The sequence below is a fragment of the Branchiostoma belcheri genome, unplaced genomic scaffold (genome assembly GCF_001625305.1).
Source record: "Branchiostoma belcheri isolate BF01 breed outbred unplaced genomic scaffold, Haploidv18h27 scaffold79, whole genome shotgun sequence".
In the NCBI taxonomy this organism is placed as follows: Eukaryota; Metazoa; Chordata; class Leptocardii; order Amphioxiformes; family Branchiostomatidae; genus Branchiostoma; species Branchiostoma belcheri.
Genome location: NW_017804453.1, coordinates 1,556,419 through 1,575,398, shown reverse-complemented (window position 1 = coordinate 1,575,398; position 18,980 = coordinate 1,556,419). Strand labels below are relative to the sequence as shown.

General features: G+C 40.3%; 2 protein-coding genes across 2 annotated transcripts in view; both read left to right on the top strand.

The window, feature by feature from the left end:
* The first annotated feature begins 6 nt into the window (after positions 1 to 6).
* Positions 7 to 7,200, top strand: LOC109485950 (putative serine protease F56F10.1). Its single transcript, XM_019789654.1, has 10 exons — positions 7 to 53; positions 1,122 to 1,303; positions 1,563 to 1,699; positions 1,923 to 2,018; positions 2,588 to 2,723; positions 3,153 to 3,267; positions 3,789 to 3,987; positions 4,209 to 4,302; positions 5,358 to 5,569; positions 5,989 to 7,200. The coding sequence occupies exons 2-10, from the start codon at positions 1,173 to 1,175 to the stop codon at positions 6,096 to 6,098; spliced, it is 1,230 nt and encodes a 409-aa protein (XP_019645213.1). The 5' UTR covers positions 7 to 53; positions 1,122 to 1,172; the 3' UTR covers positions 6,099 to 7,200.
* Positions 7,201 to 13,581: 6,381 nt separating this feature from the next.
* Positions 13,582 to 18,980, top strand: part of LOC109485864 (tyrosine-protein kinase SRK2-like) — a 12,143-nt gene continuing 6,744 nt past the window's right edge. Inside the window, exons 1-4 of the mRNA XM_019789535.1 lie at positions 13,582 to 14,087; positions 17,776 to 17,912; positions 18,245 to 18,405; positions 18,776 to 18,926. Coding sequence (XP_019645094.1) covers positions 13,582 to 14,087; positions 17,776 to 17,912; positions 18,245 to 18,405; positions 18,776 to 18,926 — 955 coding nt within the window. The remainder of the gene's footprint in view (positions 14,088 to 17,775; positions 17,913 to 18,244; positions 18,406 to 18,775; positions 18,927 to 18,980) is intronic.

Sequence of the window (18,980 nt, the reverse complement as noted above, 5' to 3'; positions counted from 1 at the left end):
TGACACAGCGGCTAGACCATTATAACGACGCGGACCTCAGGACATGGCAACAGGTCAGTAGCACCCCCCTCCCCACCCCAACTTCCTACGATCACATGATCATCATGTGGACATCTGTCGACCGTATCTATATATATAACTATGTATCCATCTCACGGGAATTTTAATATTATATCATCAAACTTAAATGATATTTGACTAAAAAGAATAAAGCGCGATATTTTATAGAGTGGTGTGTGTCTGTGTACGTGTGTACGATGTGATATTTTTATAGTGGTGAGTGTGTGTGTCTGTGTACGATGTGATATTTTTATAGAGTGGTGTTTGTGTGTCTGTGACCCCCCCCCCCATGTCCTTCCATGCATTATTATGGGTTCACCACACCACGAAGTGGTGTGGTGAAACCATATTGCTTTTTCTGATGTTTCTTCTTCTCCTTCTCCTCCTCCTCCTCCTCCTGCCATATCTTTAAATGGATTCAGCTTCTTCATTTTAGGGCCTAAGGTCCTGAAATTTGGTATGGAGGTACAGTGGGCAAATACCCCTAGGCGTTTTTTAAATTATTGTGATACAGGCTTTTAGAATGGTTTTATTTGAGTTTTTTGGCTGTGTTATAGCAAATGTATTACTGTGTTAGTTTGCCTTGTTTACCACGTTTGGGCATGAGTCATCGCAATGGAATGCAGGGCATCAACCAATAGGCATGCAGCTTTCCTCTATACTTCTTGCTGATTGGCTGTTGGGATTTAACTTGATTAACACCTGCACAGAAGCATTTCCATACTGACAGTATGTCTGTATTCAAGTGTTTTGGTAGGTATTTCAAGCTTTCCTGCTCCAGCATTGGAATGCCGGGCATGGACGTTTTTTTTTTTATTTTGAAAATCAACAGTTTGCATTATGCAATTAAAAATCCTAACCAATAAAGTAGGGAATAGCTATCCAACTGTTGTTTTAGTTGTATTTTACTTCATATTATAGTTATATCAATGTAAATCATTGTTTTCCCTTGTGTTTCCCATTCTTTCCCTGCCATGTCGTAAAATGTGGTGAACCCATCGCTGTATTTGCTCCAAAGCAAATATTGGCCTTTCTAGTTTTACACTATGTTTGCTTTGCAGAGGTACTTTGTAAATGACACATTCTTCAAGCCAGGGGGACCTGTATTCCTAATGATTGGAGGAGAGGGCACAGCTAACCCCTTATGGATGGTGACTGGGACTTGGATTGAATATGCAAAGGAGTTCAAAGCTCTATGTCTCATGCTGGAGCATAGGTACTACGGAAAGAGCCACCCTACTGAGTAAGTACTGCAACTTTGTGTAGCGCAATGTCCACTTCTTTCACCTGGGTATACATGACTTTATTTCAGTTCATTGATTGTTTGGTATATGTTTTTGTCTCATACTCAGAGACAGACTCTTTTGGGCTTGTGTCACTTTGCAGGCAGAAACTACGATGCCTGAACTTCCTGGGTAATGTCTGTTGACATTCTTGTCACTGTTGTCTTGCAAAATACATATTTTTCTGCATAAAAAAAACCCACTAATTTCTCCCTACAGAGACACCAGTGTTGAGAATCTTCAGTACCTCAGTAGTGAGCAGGCCCTAGCTGACCTGGCATCCTTCCGTAACTACATGGTGGAGAAAATGGGCCTAACTGATAACAAGTGGATCACGTTTGGTGGCTCATACCCAGGTACGTCTGATAAAGTAGGACTTCTGAATGGCAATGACAAAATGTAACTAATCCATCAGAGACTGTTTAAAATTGTGCATCTTCCATTTTTTATCCATTAGAAAATTTGTTGTCCTAAGCACTGTGACTAATACAATTTGCAAATATATATGTGTAATTGAATAAATATGTATGTATGTGAAATTTTGAGTATATCATGAGTTTTGTTTGGGATGATTCTCAGGTTCCCTGTCTGCCTGGTTCCGTCTGAAGTACCCCCATCTGGTAGCAGGAGCAGTGGCCACCAGTGGGCCTTTACTTGCTGAGCTGGACTTTGTGGGTAGGTTTGAACTAGGTTTGAGATACTATTTTGTTAAAAGTCATGAAACTGCTCAAGTGAGACAAGGTTTGAATGGTCTGAAGAAAACGGTTTTGTTGGCCTTGTCAATACAAATTTATTTTATTTTCACTATCACTCACTCACTCACTCACTCACTCACTCACTCACTCACTCACTCACTCACTCACTCACTCACTCACTCACTCACTCACTCACTCACTCACTTGTTATATTGTCATTTTGATCTCAATCCCTACTGTATTATGTACCTCTTTATTTGAATCATAGAAACAAAAGTCATGAACCAACCAATCAGCACCAAGGACAGGGCAAATACCATGTTCTTTTGCACAAACCAATCAGCACCAAGTACAGAAACTAAAGCTATAAACTAACCAATCAGCACGAAGGACAGAGCAAATGTCACATTCTTTTCCACAAGCCAATCAGCACCAAGTACAGAAACAAAAGTCATTCAGTACCAAGGACAGGACAAATCCACTGTTAGCCTATCGGTGCCAAGAAACTGTAATTACTTGACAGTAAATAGGATGTTTAATTTCCTCCAGAGTATGTAGAGGTGGTTAGAGACTCCTTGGCTACCACTGGCCCTGAGTGTACCAAGAACATCCAGGAAGCCACTGAATCAGTGAAGCAGATGCTGAAAACACAGGAGGGAGTGAAGGATCTCAGCAAGCTCTTCAAGTAGGTCTTCTCTGAGCTCCGGTTAAAGGAATGGTTACTGCATGGTTACTGCATTTGTCAATCATGATACTATGTGTGACTACATTTACTGTTTTCTGTATGACCCATCCACAAGAGAAACAAGAAGTCGAAGATCTCATACCTCCGTGAAATATTTAGAGCTTTGAAATAAAGTTCAGGGTTTTTTCACTTATGTAAATTTCTCACTGATTCTGTCCAAGCATTTTCCCTTTGACAATATGAGAGAAAAAGGAGGTTTTCATGGTGTGAGGTTTGCGGTAGAAACAATTCTGTAGTACAAAAGGAATACAAAACACATATTTTGCAGTTTCATGTTGTGTTAAGAGGACATCGCATTTGAAATCACTGCATCTCACAATTTACAGTATCAAGTTTGTAAAGTGGTTGGATATGTTTTATGTCTGACAGACTCTGCTCACCCCTGGATGTAAATGTTGCAAATGATGTGGCAAACTTCTGGAGTACAATATCTGGGAACTTTATGGGTGTGGTACAGTACAACAAGGACAACAGGGAGTTTGAGGTAAGTCGTTGTAATGTGCATAATTTTGATTGATAAAAAAATTCATATTTTTAATGCATTGTTACTTAATTGGTAAAATATAGTTTGCAAGTTTCTGAATGCCCATCAACCCCATCACTTTTCCAGTAACAAGAAGTCAGATGTTTCCAACTTCTGGGAAGTCTATATAGTTGTTGTGAATTTACTGTCACAACCAAAGAGGTGGTTTGGTGTACGTTCAACACACTTACTAGAGAAACCTTGCAGGCTGAGAGCTTGTTGTGTATCTGTGGTGGTGAATTGACTTCTTCCCACCCAGTGCATGCCGGATCACCTTGTAACTTGACCTCTCTATCAAACAACTGTCAAATTCACCTTCCACCCTCCATGCAACTGTCGCTGACACACAAATCTACAGCTCGGCCACCCAAAACAATACTTCTGTACCCAGAAGTGATCAGCACTGAAGTGTGTCACCCTCCTAGTGGACCCTCCATGTGGAAATGATGTAATCGTGACTCTATGTCCTGCTGTGTTCCCAGGGTGCAGTGGGCACAAACATCACCCTGGATGTCCTGTGTAGCATGATGAATGACATCTCCATGCCATTGGTGGACAGGTATGCAGCTGTCAACAGCCTCATGATGAAGACATATGAACAGAAATGTCTGGACATCTCCTACACTGCCATGATTAAGGAGCTCCGTGAGACATCTTGGGAGAGTGCAGCATCAGAAGGAGGTTGGAACTACTTTGCTGTGACATGTATAGGGCTCAAGTGGGCACCTAACCTAAAAGTGTACCATAAATTTTAGATGTAATGCATGAAATAGAGTAACATGTCAGCAAAAACCTAATTATATACCTTACTGCCTGTTTATAGAGCTCGAATCCGAAACTCTAATGCTAAATTCTAAGTACTAGGAACCTTGTGCTAGTGAACTGTTGTGTTACCTTTCTAGGTCGCCAGTGGATCTATCAAACATGTACAGAGTTTGGATTCTACCAGACTTCAGACTCTCCAAACCAGCCCTTTGGGGATGGATTCCCACTCAGGTTAGTTATCTTCAGGGATGGAGGTTTCATCTTAGGTGTGTTTCTCTGTTTACTAGTATTTGCTTGTATCCAGTTATTCTGAATACAGTCGAGTCACAGAAAGTGAGGGGAAATCGGTGTAACTGTAGACTGATTACATGAGGGTTGAATTTGAGGTCAAAGGACCAAATCACCTCCCACCCACCATGCCACCAATTAAGCTATTAAAACCACCAGAAACACACACCCACAGAACAGCCACCCAAAACAATACCTCCAGATCCGGAGTTAACTTTTGTGGAGAGCAATAGGAAATGTCTCATGTTTCAGGTGTCTTGTTTCCCCAGTGTGCAGTTTGTGCACTTAACTGCAGCAAAGTAGTTCCTAATGGATATATGTCATATGATGATTGGGAGCAGGCTTGGGTGCCAAGTATGTCTCTCAGTGTTTGTCCAAGATAATGTTTGAAGGACATCTTTCAAAGATTAGGGGTGAAACAGTTGTCATTGGAGAAATCAAGAGATAATCATCTCATCTCTACAGATATTGAAGTACAAAAAAATGTATAATACAGTGTACAGTAGGTGGGATTTGTAGCCACCAGAAAAAGTCTGCCTCCTAGCAGTCCCAGTGGGAATAACAGCAAACATATGTCCTGTCACTGACAAGGTCCCATCCCATTGATTTTGCCAGTGCCCATGCTTTTTGCTAAATGGGCTTGTAATGTGTTTCCTCGTCACACTTAATGCACAGGTGCTTTGGTCACATAGTAAGGACATTTTCAATATCAACTGAGACAATTATCTTTTTTTGTAGAATATAAAATAAGAAAGTAATAGAACCAAGATGTTAAATTGACTTCACAGTAAGACTGTTGTGAATACTTCTCAGTTGCTGAATATGAGTCTCCCTGAGGCTTAAGTACAGTTGAATAGATGCAGACTAAACTACACCCAGTGGAGACATTTAAAGGGCCAGGAAAACAGAATTGTATGGGTCTGTAGAAATGTAGAAGTTATAGCTTGCAGTAGGGTTGACTATGTAGTATATAAAAAACAAAATCTCTCCCTTTACAGCTTCTCATTACAGCAATGTTCTGACATCTATGGGCCTCAGTTCAACCAGTCTACACTCATGGAAGGCATAAAGAGAACAAACACCAACTATGGAGCTTTGAAAATTGCTGGAACGAAGATTGTCTTCCCAAATGGGTCGATTGATCCGTGGCATGCCCTGGGAATTACCAAAGACCCAGAAGGCACAGACTTACATGCCATCTACATAAAAGGTAAATGGTTGGGATCTAAAAAGAAACTGGTGTTTTTTGGTTTATTGGTTTCAATGTTCTGTTTTCTTTGATGTCCATTAAAAGATTTAGTATAGTTCGTGCTTGTATGCAAAGGCATATGTGCCAATATTCATACATTTTTCTGGACATAGAAAAGACTGCTATCAACTCTTACTTTGTTTACTCATTGCAATATATCATGCTAATAATTGCATCTATCTTTGCAGTGGCATTGTTTTATTTTGTAGTATGAAAGAAAACTTGAAGGAGGTTTTCACAGTGTTTGAAGTTAACGGTTGAAATGATTCTGTAGTATGATAGAACTATATATCACATTATAGAAATAAACCCACTTCAGACATTTCCTGATTTACAGCTATTAGTATACATATTTTGTGATTTTTTTCAAATTCCAACAGGAACTGCACACTGTGCCAACATGTACCCAGCCAGGTTTGGGGACCCTCCTGAGCTGCAACAAGCAAGGGAAACCATCAAAGGCTACATCCAAAACTGGCTGAGCCAGTGAACCAGGCAAATGAGCTGAAGACTTTATGGTACAAGCTGGCTGTGCCTGCTGCTCATACCAGCTATAAGGGTCTTAAACAGCATCATCATAGAGAAAAAATCCTTTAGCACTGAAATGAATAAATGGTTGATGGTTTAACAGAACTGAAATACAGATGTATAGATGTTAAAAAGAAATGAAGTTAAGAGGCTTGGCACTCCACAAGTATTTCCTAAATTCTTTAATGATCTAATCAGTTACATGTGATCTGCATTTTGCTTTCTTTTTTTCTTTATTTGCTTTCTCCTTTTTCACAGATGATTGGCTGTACCAGACTCAACTCCCGGTATTCCGTAGACTGTAATGATTTTGTAGTGAATATCTTAAAGAAATGAAAATAAGAGATGTATATTCTACACAGATTACTTTTCTTTAGTTTGACATGTATAACTACTTCCCAAGTACACTTCCATATATACCAGTACTTTGGTTCACACAGACATATAACATGACAGTGTATATCACTTTGGTCTAACTGGCTCAACAGTTTGACCCTAGCATTTTTGGCATTTTTTCCCTCTGTGGTATCCATATATGTATAGGTACAATTTATTATGATTATCAATTTGCAGCTCAAACTAAACATCCTTAAAGCACTACACAAAGCCAATTTTCTGGTCATCTGACTATACATTTTTACAAACCAAAGTTGGGAAAGTCAATATAAGTCTTTGCGATAGAGGATAGATCTGGAGCTAGAACAGGATAAACTCTAGACTCACTCGAAAATCAGCACCAGCCTAGGTTGGGAGGAAAGTATGGGAAGGTCCTAAATGTGTGATGGTCTTCACACTCTGGCTTGTACATCTAAGTTGTATGCTGGGTAAGAAGTTTAATGTGAAACCTTTTAAACTATATAAAGGTGGTTGGTTGAATGACTGTCTTGTTTCTGGTACAATGGACTGTCTTGTGTTCTTGGTTTAATATTTTTAATCTCACTTGTATGTATACATATTACTTTTGTAAGGCATTTTGAATACACTAAATTCACATTTAGCTATTCAACTGAAAGCCTTTAGGAGTACAAATGATGATAAGGGAAATGCTGGCCGCCAATGCTTCCATCAACTTCGCCCTTAATGACGGCCTACGACAATTCCATTTAAATGGTGGTGGAAGTACTCTCAGGTGTAGCGGCGCGGACGTGACTGTACCTCTGGAGCCATTAGAAGGAACTCAATTCGTGCAGAGGTGTTTCTATGTACTGATAGGTAAATTAGCACCGATTTTCGGTAGAAATCGCTACATATAAATGATAGCTCTAGACAACTACCTTTTATCATGTAGATTTTAGTTATTTTATACTACGTTTCATTGTTCTTTTATGTTTGTAATCTGCAATTAGCCCCCCGGGCATGAATTTGCAATAAACGTCTATGTTTACTTTTAATAAATAAAGTTGTAAAATTTAAGCTTTGTTTAAACACAACAGAAACACCATGAATTGAAGTCGATGTCGTCGACCTGAGTACCTTTCTCAGATGACTGATTCACTGCGCTGACTTTCCGGAGACGTGCTGACGACAGGAGTGAACCAACCACGTCTGAACCGTGGTACATTCCGTCTTCCGGTCACTTTTTCACCCCTGACGTCATCACGCTCACCGATTCCGAACTGAAAATTCACGGTGTTTCTGTTGTGCTAGAACAAAGCTTAAACTTTACAATTAGGGATTCTACCAGCACAGATGAGCTTTCATTCGAGTATATGTGATGTTATAGATGTTATTTCACGACATTCTAAAGAATCATACGTATACCTGGAAAGTATAGGTCACCTAACAGACTTAATGGCCACTTAAGTTACAGCCGCTGTAACACTAAATACAAACTATGTGTGATCACCTCAGCGCTAGCTTTGTTCCAATACGAGTGATAGTGGTCTTAGCGCTAGCTTACTATGTCTTGTCCCGCAAGGCATTGTCTGTGAGGAGATTCTTGTTCCTGTAAGATACATTGTCCAAGATGTATCCGTGTGTAGCATCTAGCACGTTGAGATTTGCCGGTCCGCTTTGTTACCTTGATGTTGTTTACTGGCATGTTCCAAACTTTGCGCCCGGGAGCAGTGGTCGGCACGTAAGGTCGGGACCACAGGGGCAGATCCAGGTTATTTTCCTGCCGCTGAACGGGTAGGGGATGTCTTCTGGGGTGACTTGACAAAGTTGTCGCCACTCTCCCAGTTTCTTGCAGACGTTCAGTCCCCCTTTTGGGTCCCAGAATGCGCAGCAGGTGTCCGGAGACACGTGACGTAAGCAATGATCGTCGCTCCGACATTCCTGTAGGGAGAACAAGAAATCGGAGATTTAAAACTTGCAGGAAGAATTAGAGGGTTTCTCAGACCATCTCCGGCTTTCTTAATTCCTTTACATTCTTTACAAGTTTGGAAAGTGATGTTGTGCTCGATACAATCAGAGGGGCCCACATGTGCTAGAACTGGATGGATTCCAGACTCCGCCCCGACCTAGGTGCCTGGGAGCAGTCGGATGGTCTTTCAGAAGGGTAACAGGGGCTATGTGGTTATGAAATAAAGACTACGCTTTAACTTCGAACACTACAAAGAATTGCGACTTACCCCAAATTTCCGGTTGACGGGTCCATTCCATGAACAAGGTTGATGGGGTCAACCGAAAAGTTGGGGTAAGTCCCAACTCTTTGTAGTTAGTGTTGGAAGTTAAAGCTTAGTCTTTATTTATTAATGACTTGTACCACCACTTTCATGCTAGGGGCTTAAGGGGTTTTATAACAGCCCTGCGTATGGTGAATGGGGCACGCTACTGTGTTGGTACGTACAGTCCCAAATAAGCTTGAAATGTAAGTTGACATTTACCCAGTGTTACAATACAGTTGAAGAAAGGTCTGAATTGAACTTTTTGTTTGGCCTAATGCCATTGACTTTAAAGCAACACATATGACTGTAAATTCCGTGCTGTTTTAATTGGAGATCCAAGTTTGCATGAAATCAGCCTGAAAGGGTACGGCAGTTCAAGGGGTAGAAGAATACATCAACGCCAAACGTTACTGCCTGTTTCCCCATGTTCCAACAAAGATCACACTACTGGATTCTTTTTACAATGGCATAGTGGATGGCAAAATGAAACGTAAAACGGCTGTTTGTTTAAACGTCATTGTCTGCTCTACCCACAATACTTGTACACGTGCCGAGAGTACTGAAGTCTTGAGATGCAGTTAAATGTATAATACATTGGCTATGTGTTTGCCATATTTTAGATGTATCCAGACCCTCCTAAAATCTCTTCACCATTAATTTTAAGGGCCCTGTCACCTACGTCGTTTTATCTAAGTTATAGGACATTGTTGGGTTAATCATAACACATTTCCTGCAACATTCAGTTGTATGGATACGGAAAAGGCTGTCTCAGATCTATGGCGACCTACGACGAACGTGTCCGCGTCGTAAGGAATATTCCTTCGTTTAGTTGCATCATGCAGCGAGCAAACTAAGTACTTTTTGCTGCAGAATTGAGAGGCTTCATTCACTTATAACATGTTACTGTACTATTAACTAACAATTGAATAACTACTTTGAACACACAACGTTGAAACTGATGCACACAATCTATCTAGTCAAGAGTGTTGAAAATATTCAAGTTTTGTTTCATGACGGAATGTTTTGTCAGTTTGCTACATTGGGCGCTGATACCCGTGATGTCAGAATCATATGCCAGAATCATGACCCTCTCCGTCATGGGCAGAAGCGTGATTGTGCAACTTGCGCGATACAGACCCAAAGCGACAATAAAATTGTCGTTTAGTACATACGTTGAAAAATGTTTCTGCTGTTCAATGTATATCATGCCATGTCTTCATTTTTGAAGTTGAAGGATAAAGATGATATAATAGTATTAAAAGCAAAGCATGCCACTTTGCAACAAGCCAGGGGCAAGGCTGGATCTTTGGGCAGGTAAAATCGACCCTACGTTCCTGTTCAAGTATTGCTGCAGTAATGAGACGGCTTACCTTACTTTGCTCATCGAATTCCACGTGCGAATTCAGACATCTATATGACGTTATATACATATTATATTTTTCCGGTACTGGTACGAACAAACGTTGTAAAGGTTGCAGAATCGAAACACAATGCAAGTTGTGCTTTGTAAGCTAAAGTTCTAAATTGTGGAAAATGAAAGATCCTGTTAGATCATCTGAAACCTGCAGTTTACACAACATTATTACTGTGAAAGAATAAGGCAAATAAAAAGACTTGGCAGTTTCCTGGGCTTCAATAGTCATGTAGTCTATGATTGTAACCGTAAAATTACGATAACCATACCGGTTGGTGTTTTTATTCGCAACCAAAAAAATATTTAAGGGAATTAAGTAGCCGTACTTAAAAACATAATACCACAGATAACTGATCGCTGCCAAACGACTGACCTACCCCTGTGAAGACAATGCCTTGTCCCGCTCCATTCAGTACCACATTCACCAGCAGGAGAAGATGGGTCTTCGTGATCATCTTGGCAAGAAGTGGCTGAACTGTTGGAACTGCAGCTCTTTCTATAGGCGTGCTTGCGTCAGACGTGACTCGGCGCTCCTCCCACGCCCAATGCACATCTTCACCCTTGAGTGGCAGCTGTCCCACACGATGCTTTTTTAAAGTTTCTATGATGACGCGCATGATGTAGCCCCTGTTTGAACCACCTTTGGGAACTGGTCAAGTTTCTTTGTCTGGGCACAGGACGGTTCCCCTGGCATTACCAGAACCATGTTACAAAGGTGTTTCAAAAGGACTGCACTGTCGGCTTCACGTTATACTGATCTTCTATCGATCGCGTGACTTATCCTTGTGTAGTCAGTTTCAGAGACATTATAAAGGAGATAATCAGCTCTACACCTCCGGCGCTTTGAACTCTGTTCAGTCCGGACTTTTGAAGGCTCACTACATGTACCTGCAACGTCTAAACTACGTGTCTTATGACCACTAAAACCAGGATACTGTAGTACAATTAGGTTTTACCACAACCTTTATGTCATTATGACGAATTATGACGCCATTATGGTACATTTACATGTGTATTTGGTTTTATCTGAAATCGTTTAAATTCCCGTAAAACTAAAGAATACATTTCAGCAGCAGCCATGTCAAATGACGTCATAAAATGGCCACACAGATATCAGCTTGGATCCACCATCTTGGGTTGACTAAATACATCACCCAATGGATTTTTTTTTCAAATTTCTACGCTAATTAAAGATGACAAAGTTAACCACACTGCCATGAAGTCTCAGCTTAAACCCATTTAACGACATTTGAGAATCAAACGAAAGTCCTTGGAAATAACCTGAAGACACAAGCACGTCCCTGGCCCTTGCTACTCGGTATGATTTTATGAACGAGTAATGCTTGTAGCTTTATATTTCATATTTCAAGGTCAACAAATGGCATATGGAAGCTACGTCAATATATCATAACGATAAAATTATGTCATGTTTCAGATCGTTTTTGCTTTCTGAGGTTCACGTTTAAAATCATTATGGACCTGTTTGACTTTTTATTGGCATACTCCACCTTAGGACAAGTCTTATGATTTAATTTTCTTTCTTTTTTTAAAAATAGGAAATAGAGTGCTTTGTCTGTTATTTCCACGTAATAGTCACGTCGGGGACACTGACAGGAAGTTAGGTCAAACGTCCCGGGAAGGGTTGGAAAAGGTCATCTTATTTCCTGCTACATGCATCCCTGTTGCCTTATCAAAGACAGTGACAGAATACTTAGATATAATCAGCGAAAAATTTACAATGATGAATAAAACAAGCAATTCACAAAAACTCTCAATATTTCATGAAGGTATGAGATCTTCGATTTCTTGTTGTATTGGCTATATTGGCTTCCTCTACTTCGAAAGTATGATATACATGTACTGTGTCATTTAATTTTATGATATACATGTACTGTGTCATTTAATTTTATGATATACATGTACTGTGTCATTTAATTTTCTCTTAATGTGTGGACTAGTATTTTTTTAAAGTTTACATTTACTTATATCGTACCATTTTCAATCACCAACGGCGACTAAGAAACGCGGTGAGATAAACGTGATGGCGTGCACGTAGGCGTCTCATGGGAACGTTGGAGTTGAAAGAGAGACCATCCGATGGTTCACTTGCTAAGTACCGATCGTTTATGTCCCATCAGGAGAGCCAGGTCACTTGGTATTACTGCCGGCTGTAGATCCTTCATCAGACCTATACTTTCGGGAAATTTTCGGTAGTGCTAACTTTTAGATCGGCCTACATCTATCATAGGGGCAAACGAAACGATATAAACTGGAAGTATGAAGCTTGGCATCATATTTAATATTTTTTGGGGATTTGAAATCTCCAATTTTTTTGTTTATTCATGAAATATTTAGATGGGACTGCTGATCACTTTTCATTGAGGTCAGAGCATCTATTATGTATATCAGCAGACAGCAGTGACGTATTCAGCAGTTCGTATAAAGTTTTCATTCAGCTTTCAAATGCCGTGTTAGCTTCGAACGTGTCAATGTTTTACAGTCTATTACGAAAACATTACTAATATCATGAACTGTTAACTTTGAAGTATATTCGTGTATGCCATATATCATGTATATATTACACAAAATATAGCATAGTATATTAGGCATGAAAGGTCACAACTATCGCTCGACCTTTGACATCACAAAATCAACCCTCCATTGGCCAAGACTGCATTGTAGTACTTGGTATAAATATGGCGGCGAGTGGGGAAAACAACAGCCACTAAAAATAACAACGTTCCGCCTAAAGGGTTACATGTAACAAAACGAGTCAAATCAAGACATTTACCACTATTGTACATATCCGCGATATTTGCTGTACAAAGTTGCTTGCTTATATAAAAATGAATTTTTCAAGACAAATCAATCCTTAGGTTTGACCTTTTGCCTATAGAAAGGTAAATGATCAACGTGTTGTTAAATGTACATATAATCTACGTAAAACAATTTACGTAAAAAAATCGCCCAAGTGACAGTTAGTGAGTTGAAGAAAATGATTAGGTGGAATGATTATTCTGTGGAAGACGATGAAAAACATTACACAGCAAAAGCCGCTGCAGCTACTAGTATTTTTTTTCAGAACTGCGAGGTGATTAAACAATGAATAATCATGAGTTAGGTGGAAAATTAGTCTCGATTGACGCATTTTTCGCCCACAGGGTGTTTGTGTGTATCGCTGGGAGTGGTCGTGTGGATATGGCAGGACAGTAAAATGGACGAAAAACAAAGGATCAAGGTGCTCTCGGGTTGAGACGAACCTTGTAAGGTGACTCGATTACTTATAACTTAGTAGCGCTGTTTTCTGGAGACCTCTTTTGTTGGAATAGAGTAGTTGTAGGGTGGTAAGCGTTTCCGAAGGAAAAAAGAAAGGATCATATTTTATTATAGTTGTGCAGAATAGTGCGCTGTGTCATAAAACCATGGGTGGCTGTTTGGGCACGGTTCCACAGCACCCAAACTACGCCATGAACGGAGGTTTTCCCAACGGAATGGAGCTGGGACTGCTTCGCCAGAACATGCAGGGCTTCATGGACCCACGCTTTAGTGTCGCCGGCGATATGCTCGGTAATGGCGGCGTGCCCATGATGCCGATGAACGGTATGGCGCAGAATAACCGCATGAGCTACGCTCAGGCTGCCGGTGGTGTGCCTCCTACTCCGCCGACTGGGATGTGCGGGGGGTACGGTGGCCCACCTGCCCTGCCCTCACGTTGTAACAGCAGTAGCGCCAAGAAGGAGATCTTCATCGCGCTACACGACTACTCGGCTCGCACGACGGAGGACTTGTCCTTTCGCAAGGGCGAAAAGTTAGAGATCCTAAACATGATGGACGGGGACTGGTGGCAAGCAAGAAATATCGTCACCAAGAAACGTGGCTACATCCCCTCCAACTACGTGGCACCTGCCTCTTCTCTACAGGCAAAACCGTGAGTACTTTGTGAATTTACTTAAAATAACCTTATCATGGCCAAACAAGGAGCAGGTCTAAGAAGGGAGTGCCTGGGTCTGGGCCTACTATTAGTTAAGGTTAATTTGAGTCAATATCTCATGCCAAAAAATACCAACTCCTTTGTGGTATTGGACGTCCCCCCTCCCCAATCTCATCCCGCCTTCCCACAAAAATGCTACCATACTCAGTCTAATTTTTATTCAAGGGAAAAAAAAAACAGAGATCATGAGATAAGGTATTGCGAAGTTCTAACACCTGTTAAACATAACATTTGTATCTCCTTTCTACGGTGGAACAAAAGGACAGGATTAAAAAAAGACAAGAGACAAAAAAGTGCCTCTTTGGGCCCCCGTAGTTTCCGCCTGATGATGTACCATCATATCAGAAGATTTGCCCCCTCCCTCCAGACGCACCAACTACACCTCAGTGCGATATTGTTGACATACAGTAAAAGGGTTAAAATAGAATTTCGAAATACCAAATGTTCAAAAAAGATATTCTATATGTCCTCATAAGATATTTCGCGAGAGTATCTTTAAGTTAAAGCAGGGAAATTTAAAAACTTTAAATCCCTCCTTGTCAGAAGTTTGTCTTGCTACCGTATGCATCCATCTATGTAATTATAGACTGAAAACGTAAAAAGCATACAATGACTTACAGATTGAAAGCGTAAAAAGAATATAATGACGAATTACATGCATTAGGGAAATACCCGCTCTCACTTGTGTCAAAAGTGACAAACCTTTTGTACTGGTCTATTTGTTGAAGGGGGGGGGGGGTTATTGACGCACGTAGTTTAGAGTGGATTCCGTTTGTCGCACGAGTCATTTACCACTTTTCAGCACGTCATTTATCAGAGTCTGTGACAGTTAATCGGGGTAGTCGCTACATTAGTGCTGTTGTTACCCTCCTGCCACCATCACCTCTCAGAATGCAGATGAAGCGAAGAAAAGCCATTGTTTCCTGACAGACCCTATGGCCTAACAAAAACCCGCCGGCCACAGCCTTCATTGTCCTTGTACGATCTGATATTTGCATTTTAGTTATATTATTATATATTTTAAACCCTCTTGGAAGTTATTTCAAGCATAGTCAGAAACACTTTTGCTTGAGTTAGTCAGATGAAATATTTTGCCTTTTCCTAGAAGCAAACGGAGGGACAGGTCCTGAGAAAACAATGGTTCTGATATGTATTTCAGTTTTACATACTTACCTGCATTTGTTAAATAAAGCAAAAAAAGAGAGAATCCCTACCTACCCATATTTTTCAGGACTAAAACTGGAAACACATTTTTGCCTTAGCCTTAGTTGGTATGTGTTATGATAAAGATGTCCCTATGGCCCAAATAGTCATTCGGGTCAAATTTCTGAAATACCAATACTTCCGGATTTTTCGAGTATACTCTGTATCAATATACATGATAAAACCAAGCCACAAAGGATGCCTGTTTTTTTTCAAGTCTCATGACCTAGATATCGTTGAAAACCAGTATTTCATTTGTGTAGTTTTGGAGGCATTTTCATAGTACTACTATCACCAAGATGTTTAAAAATCTATTTCGTTATACCTTAAAACGCCAAGTATCTGCTGTCTGATATGTATTATAATTGATCTGTAAGTAGGCTTCATCAAAATTAAAAGGCTAGCTGCTTTTAATAATAAAGAATGAATGAAATACCTTTATTGTACATTCATGCCACGACGGGCTAGGTACAGGTCAAGACTTAACAGACACATAACAAACGTGTGTAGATAGTACTGCAGAATATAAATTCAACACTCAGCTAGCGGCTAGCGGATCTGTAAAATCTGTAATATCTCTAGTTAGAAATAGAAACCACATCATTTAAAGGGAAGAAGACTAGTCTTTGGCTTCTTGCCATTCTGAAGATCTCCATTACCCATCACGTGTGTCTTTGTTAGGGTTTGCTAAATGTAACACCAGCTACGTATTTGACAGAATAAAAACATTTTTATTACCAATACAGTAATAACGCTACAATCAATAATAACGCGCCCGCTGGGTATACATGTACATTACCAATCGCGACGCATTCTGAACTTAATTGATCTCAGTCTACATGTCAACCTTCAAGCAAAGGTTAGGCCTGTTTCGGACGTTTTTAAAGCGTTTTTAAGTGATTTATATTTTTGGACGGCCTTTCCTTTGGTATCCTGGCCAGCCACTTTTAAGTGAAAGCTACCCTCTTTCTAGACGTTCGTATTTTAATCCACATCACCAAGATAAGTGAATCATGAGCAGACCAATCATAGCTCAGACGAAAGTAATGAAATTACATGGATTGAGAAGAACTGCTGCATCGAAGACATGGTGTAGAAATGCCAGATTGACATCTTTAAAAATAAATAAAGATGGCGAAAAATGTCAGAATTCAGACGACATGTAAGCACAGAGGAGCACAGAAATGCACTTCTGAGAAAATGGTTACGTATGTAAAGAAAGGTCAGAAGGATTGTGACAAAAGAGACGATCCTATATTTCTCGGTAGCAATTTTTTATGTTGGAAAGTCTTGCCATATGATCTATATAGTTCAGGAATTTGATTTTAAAATCTTATATCAAACTTGCCTCTACATCATAAGAATGGTTGATATAAACGATTGACTTCAACCAATACTGAAAAAAATTACGAACTTTATCTGTTGACTCGATTTGATTCAATTCACAGCAACTCAATGCATAGATGGTAACTAATTACGCATATTTTGTTTATTCTAACAAGTAATCACAAGACGTGGTGTCGGTACACAAGTCGTTTCGGCTTATATTAATGCCGCCACCAACACATGGGACAATACAGTACTCATTTTCACCTGAGTGAAGTGAGGAAAGGTATGTAAAGTGCCTTTTTCCAAGGGCACACGATCGATGGCATGTCAGGACTCGAACCCGGGACCCCTTGGTTTAGAGATGAGCACTCTGCCGTTACGCCACGCGACCCTACCAATCACTCATATTACATTATATATGATCATCTTATTTGATAGCGGAAGTTATGCATTGAATACATGCATAAGACGGGGCGAAACAATAAACAAAGATTCATTTTGTCTTGTTATTTGATACTCTCCCTATAGGCCTGTAGCCTCGTCCAATGTGTACGTTTTTCACACTTTGAAAAAGCCCGTGTGCGTTTGAACATTTACGCACTGTCGCTTAGGGACAGGGTCATTTGTCTATTTTCGACATTTTCCATCGTCGCTACTGTCTGGTATTTGTAGAGCACATCATGTGTCCACTGTGAATAGAAGTCAAATAAAAGATACAATGTGAAAGATTGGACTACGTGGCCAAGAGCTATCTTCCCACGCCCCCCCAAGAAAATCATGACCCTAGATTGTCCAGAACATGATATATCTAAACTGGAAGTTCTGTTGCAGTACGTACTGAGGAAAGCCAGCAGGCGGTCCGAAATCTAATAATTTCATTAATAGGCCATAACCACATAATAAAATTCATGACAACAGATTCGTAGCTTCTTGGTCTATAGTTATAAACGGCATACGTAAATACATGTATCTAAACAAACACTGCCAGAATCATATATATACTGCTACACGAAGGTAATAATAGTGGGTAGGACGATAATGAGTGTACTGGTACATGTACTGTCCTTACGCGTATACGTTATGGTTACTACAGGTGGTTCTTCGGGAAAATCAAGCGAATGGACGCGGAGCGACAGCTGCTGAAGACCGGAGAACAAGGCTCCTTCCTCGTGAGGGAGAGTGAGAGCAAGCTAGGGGAGTTTTCCCTGTCACTCCGGGACGTCAATAGTGGTAAGACATTGAACACAGTTGATCACATCATAGATAAAGAGCTTTTTGATTAAAAGGTTTCAACATTTGACTAAGAATCTTCTCGCACCTGCAACATTTACACATTTACCTATTACGTTCAATACTAGTTTAACGCTACAAATGACAAGAATGAAAAGCTTTGCACAAAAGAAAAAGAAACACAAACTTTCGCTGATAAAAGTTGCCGAGATCCAGCCATATGCTGGACAAGACAAGTCTTTGTATATAATTTGAGGAAATTATTTGAAGAAAAGACTGCAGATAGATTCCAAATTCCTTGTTAGCTGACATGATGCGTTGATTTTCCGCAGTGAAACATTACCGCTTAGGCCGGTGGGCTAACGGCGAGTTTTACATCAACCGCCGCACGACCTTCCCAGACCTGGCCTCCCTGGTGGACCACTACTCCACCGCCTCCTACGGGCTGTGCTGCACCCTCAGAAAACCACTGGAAGTCATAGAGAAACCGCAGGTAATTGAATGGCACCTACATGTCTAATACATCTTTACAGTTAGAGTGTCTCCAAGGCCTGGAAGGTCTTGCAGATGATGATGAATGGTTTATTAAAATGCAAATCACTTGCAGCCCGCGTGCTGAATTGCGGATTCGTTACAAACATTTTCAGAGCTCGTATTAAGATAAAACATAGGGTCACTTATTATATCTAAGTATAACAAATAACATTGGTGTATAAGGTGATAGCACAGGAGATTATAAGGTCAATGACCATGGTTACTAGTGATGTTTTATCTACATGCAAATGTTACCTTTCTAGTTTACTATATGTGTACATACTAGCATTTGAATTGATTCTAATGGATGGACTTGTATTCATATTTAGATCGATCTCTGCTACAACTCCAAGGACCAGTGGGAGATTCCCAGGGAATCCCTGAAGCTGATTAAGAAGCTGGGACACGGCCAGTTCGGGGAGGTGTGGCAGGGTGTGTGGAACAACACCACCCCGGTCGCCATCAAGACTCTCAAGCCGGGTAAGACGTTCAGCATTGAGTCGAACAGGGTTTATTTTTTTCGTGGCATTTCTA

What these genes read in the sequence shown, in the direction of transcription:
- LOC109485950 (XM_019789654.1), top strand. Translation starts at nt 1,173, where the DNA reads ATGATTGGAGGAGAGGGCACAGCTAACCCCTTATGGATGGTGACTGGG. An exon ending in GGAAAGAGCCACCCTACTGA is followed by an intron (nt 1,304 to 1,562) that starts GTAAGTACTGCA and finishes TTCTCCCTACAG; the next exon opens with AGACACCAGTGTTGAGAATC. An exon ending in TGCTGAGCTGGACTTTGTGG is followed by an intron (nt 2,019 to 2,587) that starts GTAGGTTTGAAC and finishes AATTTCCTCCAG; the next exon opens with AGTATGTAGAGGTGGTTAGA.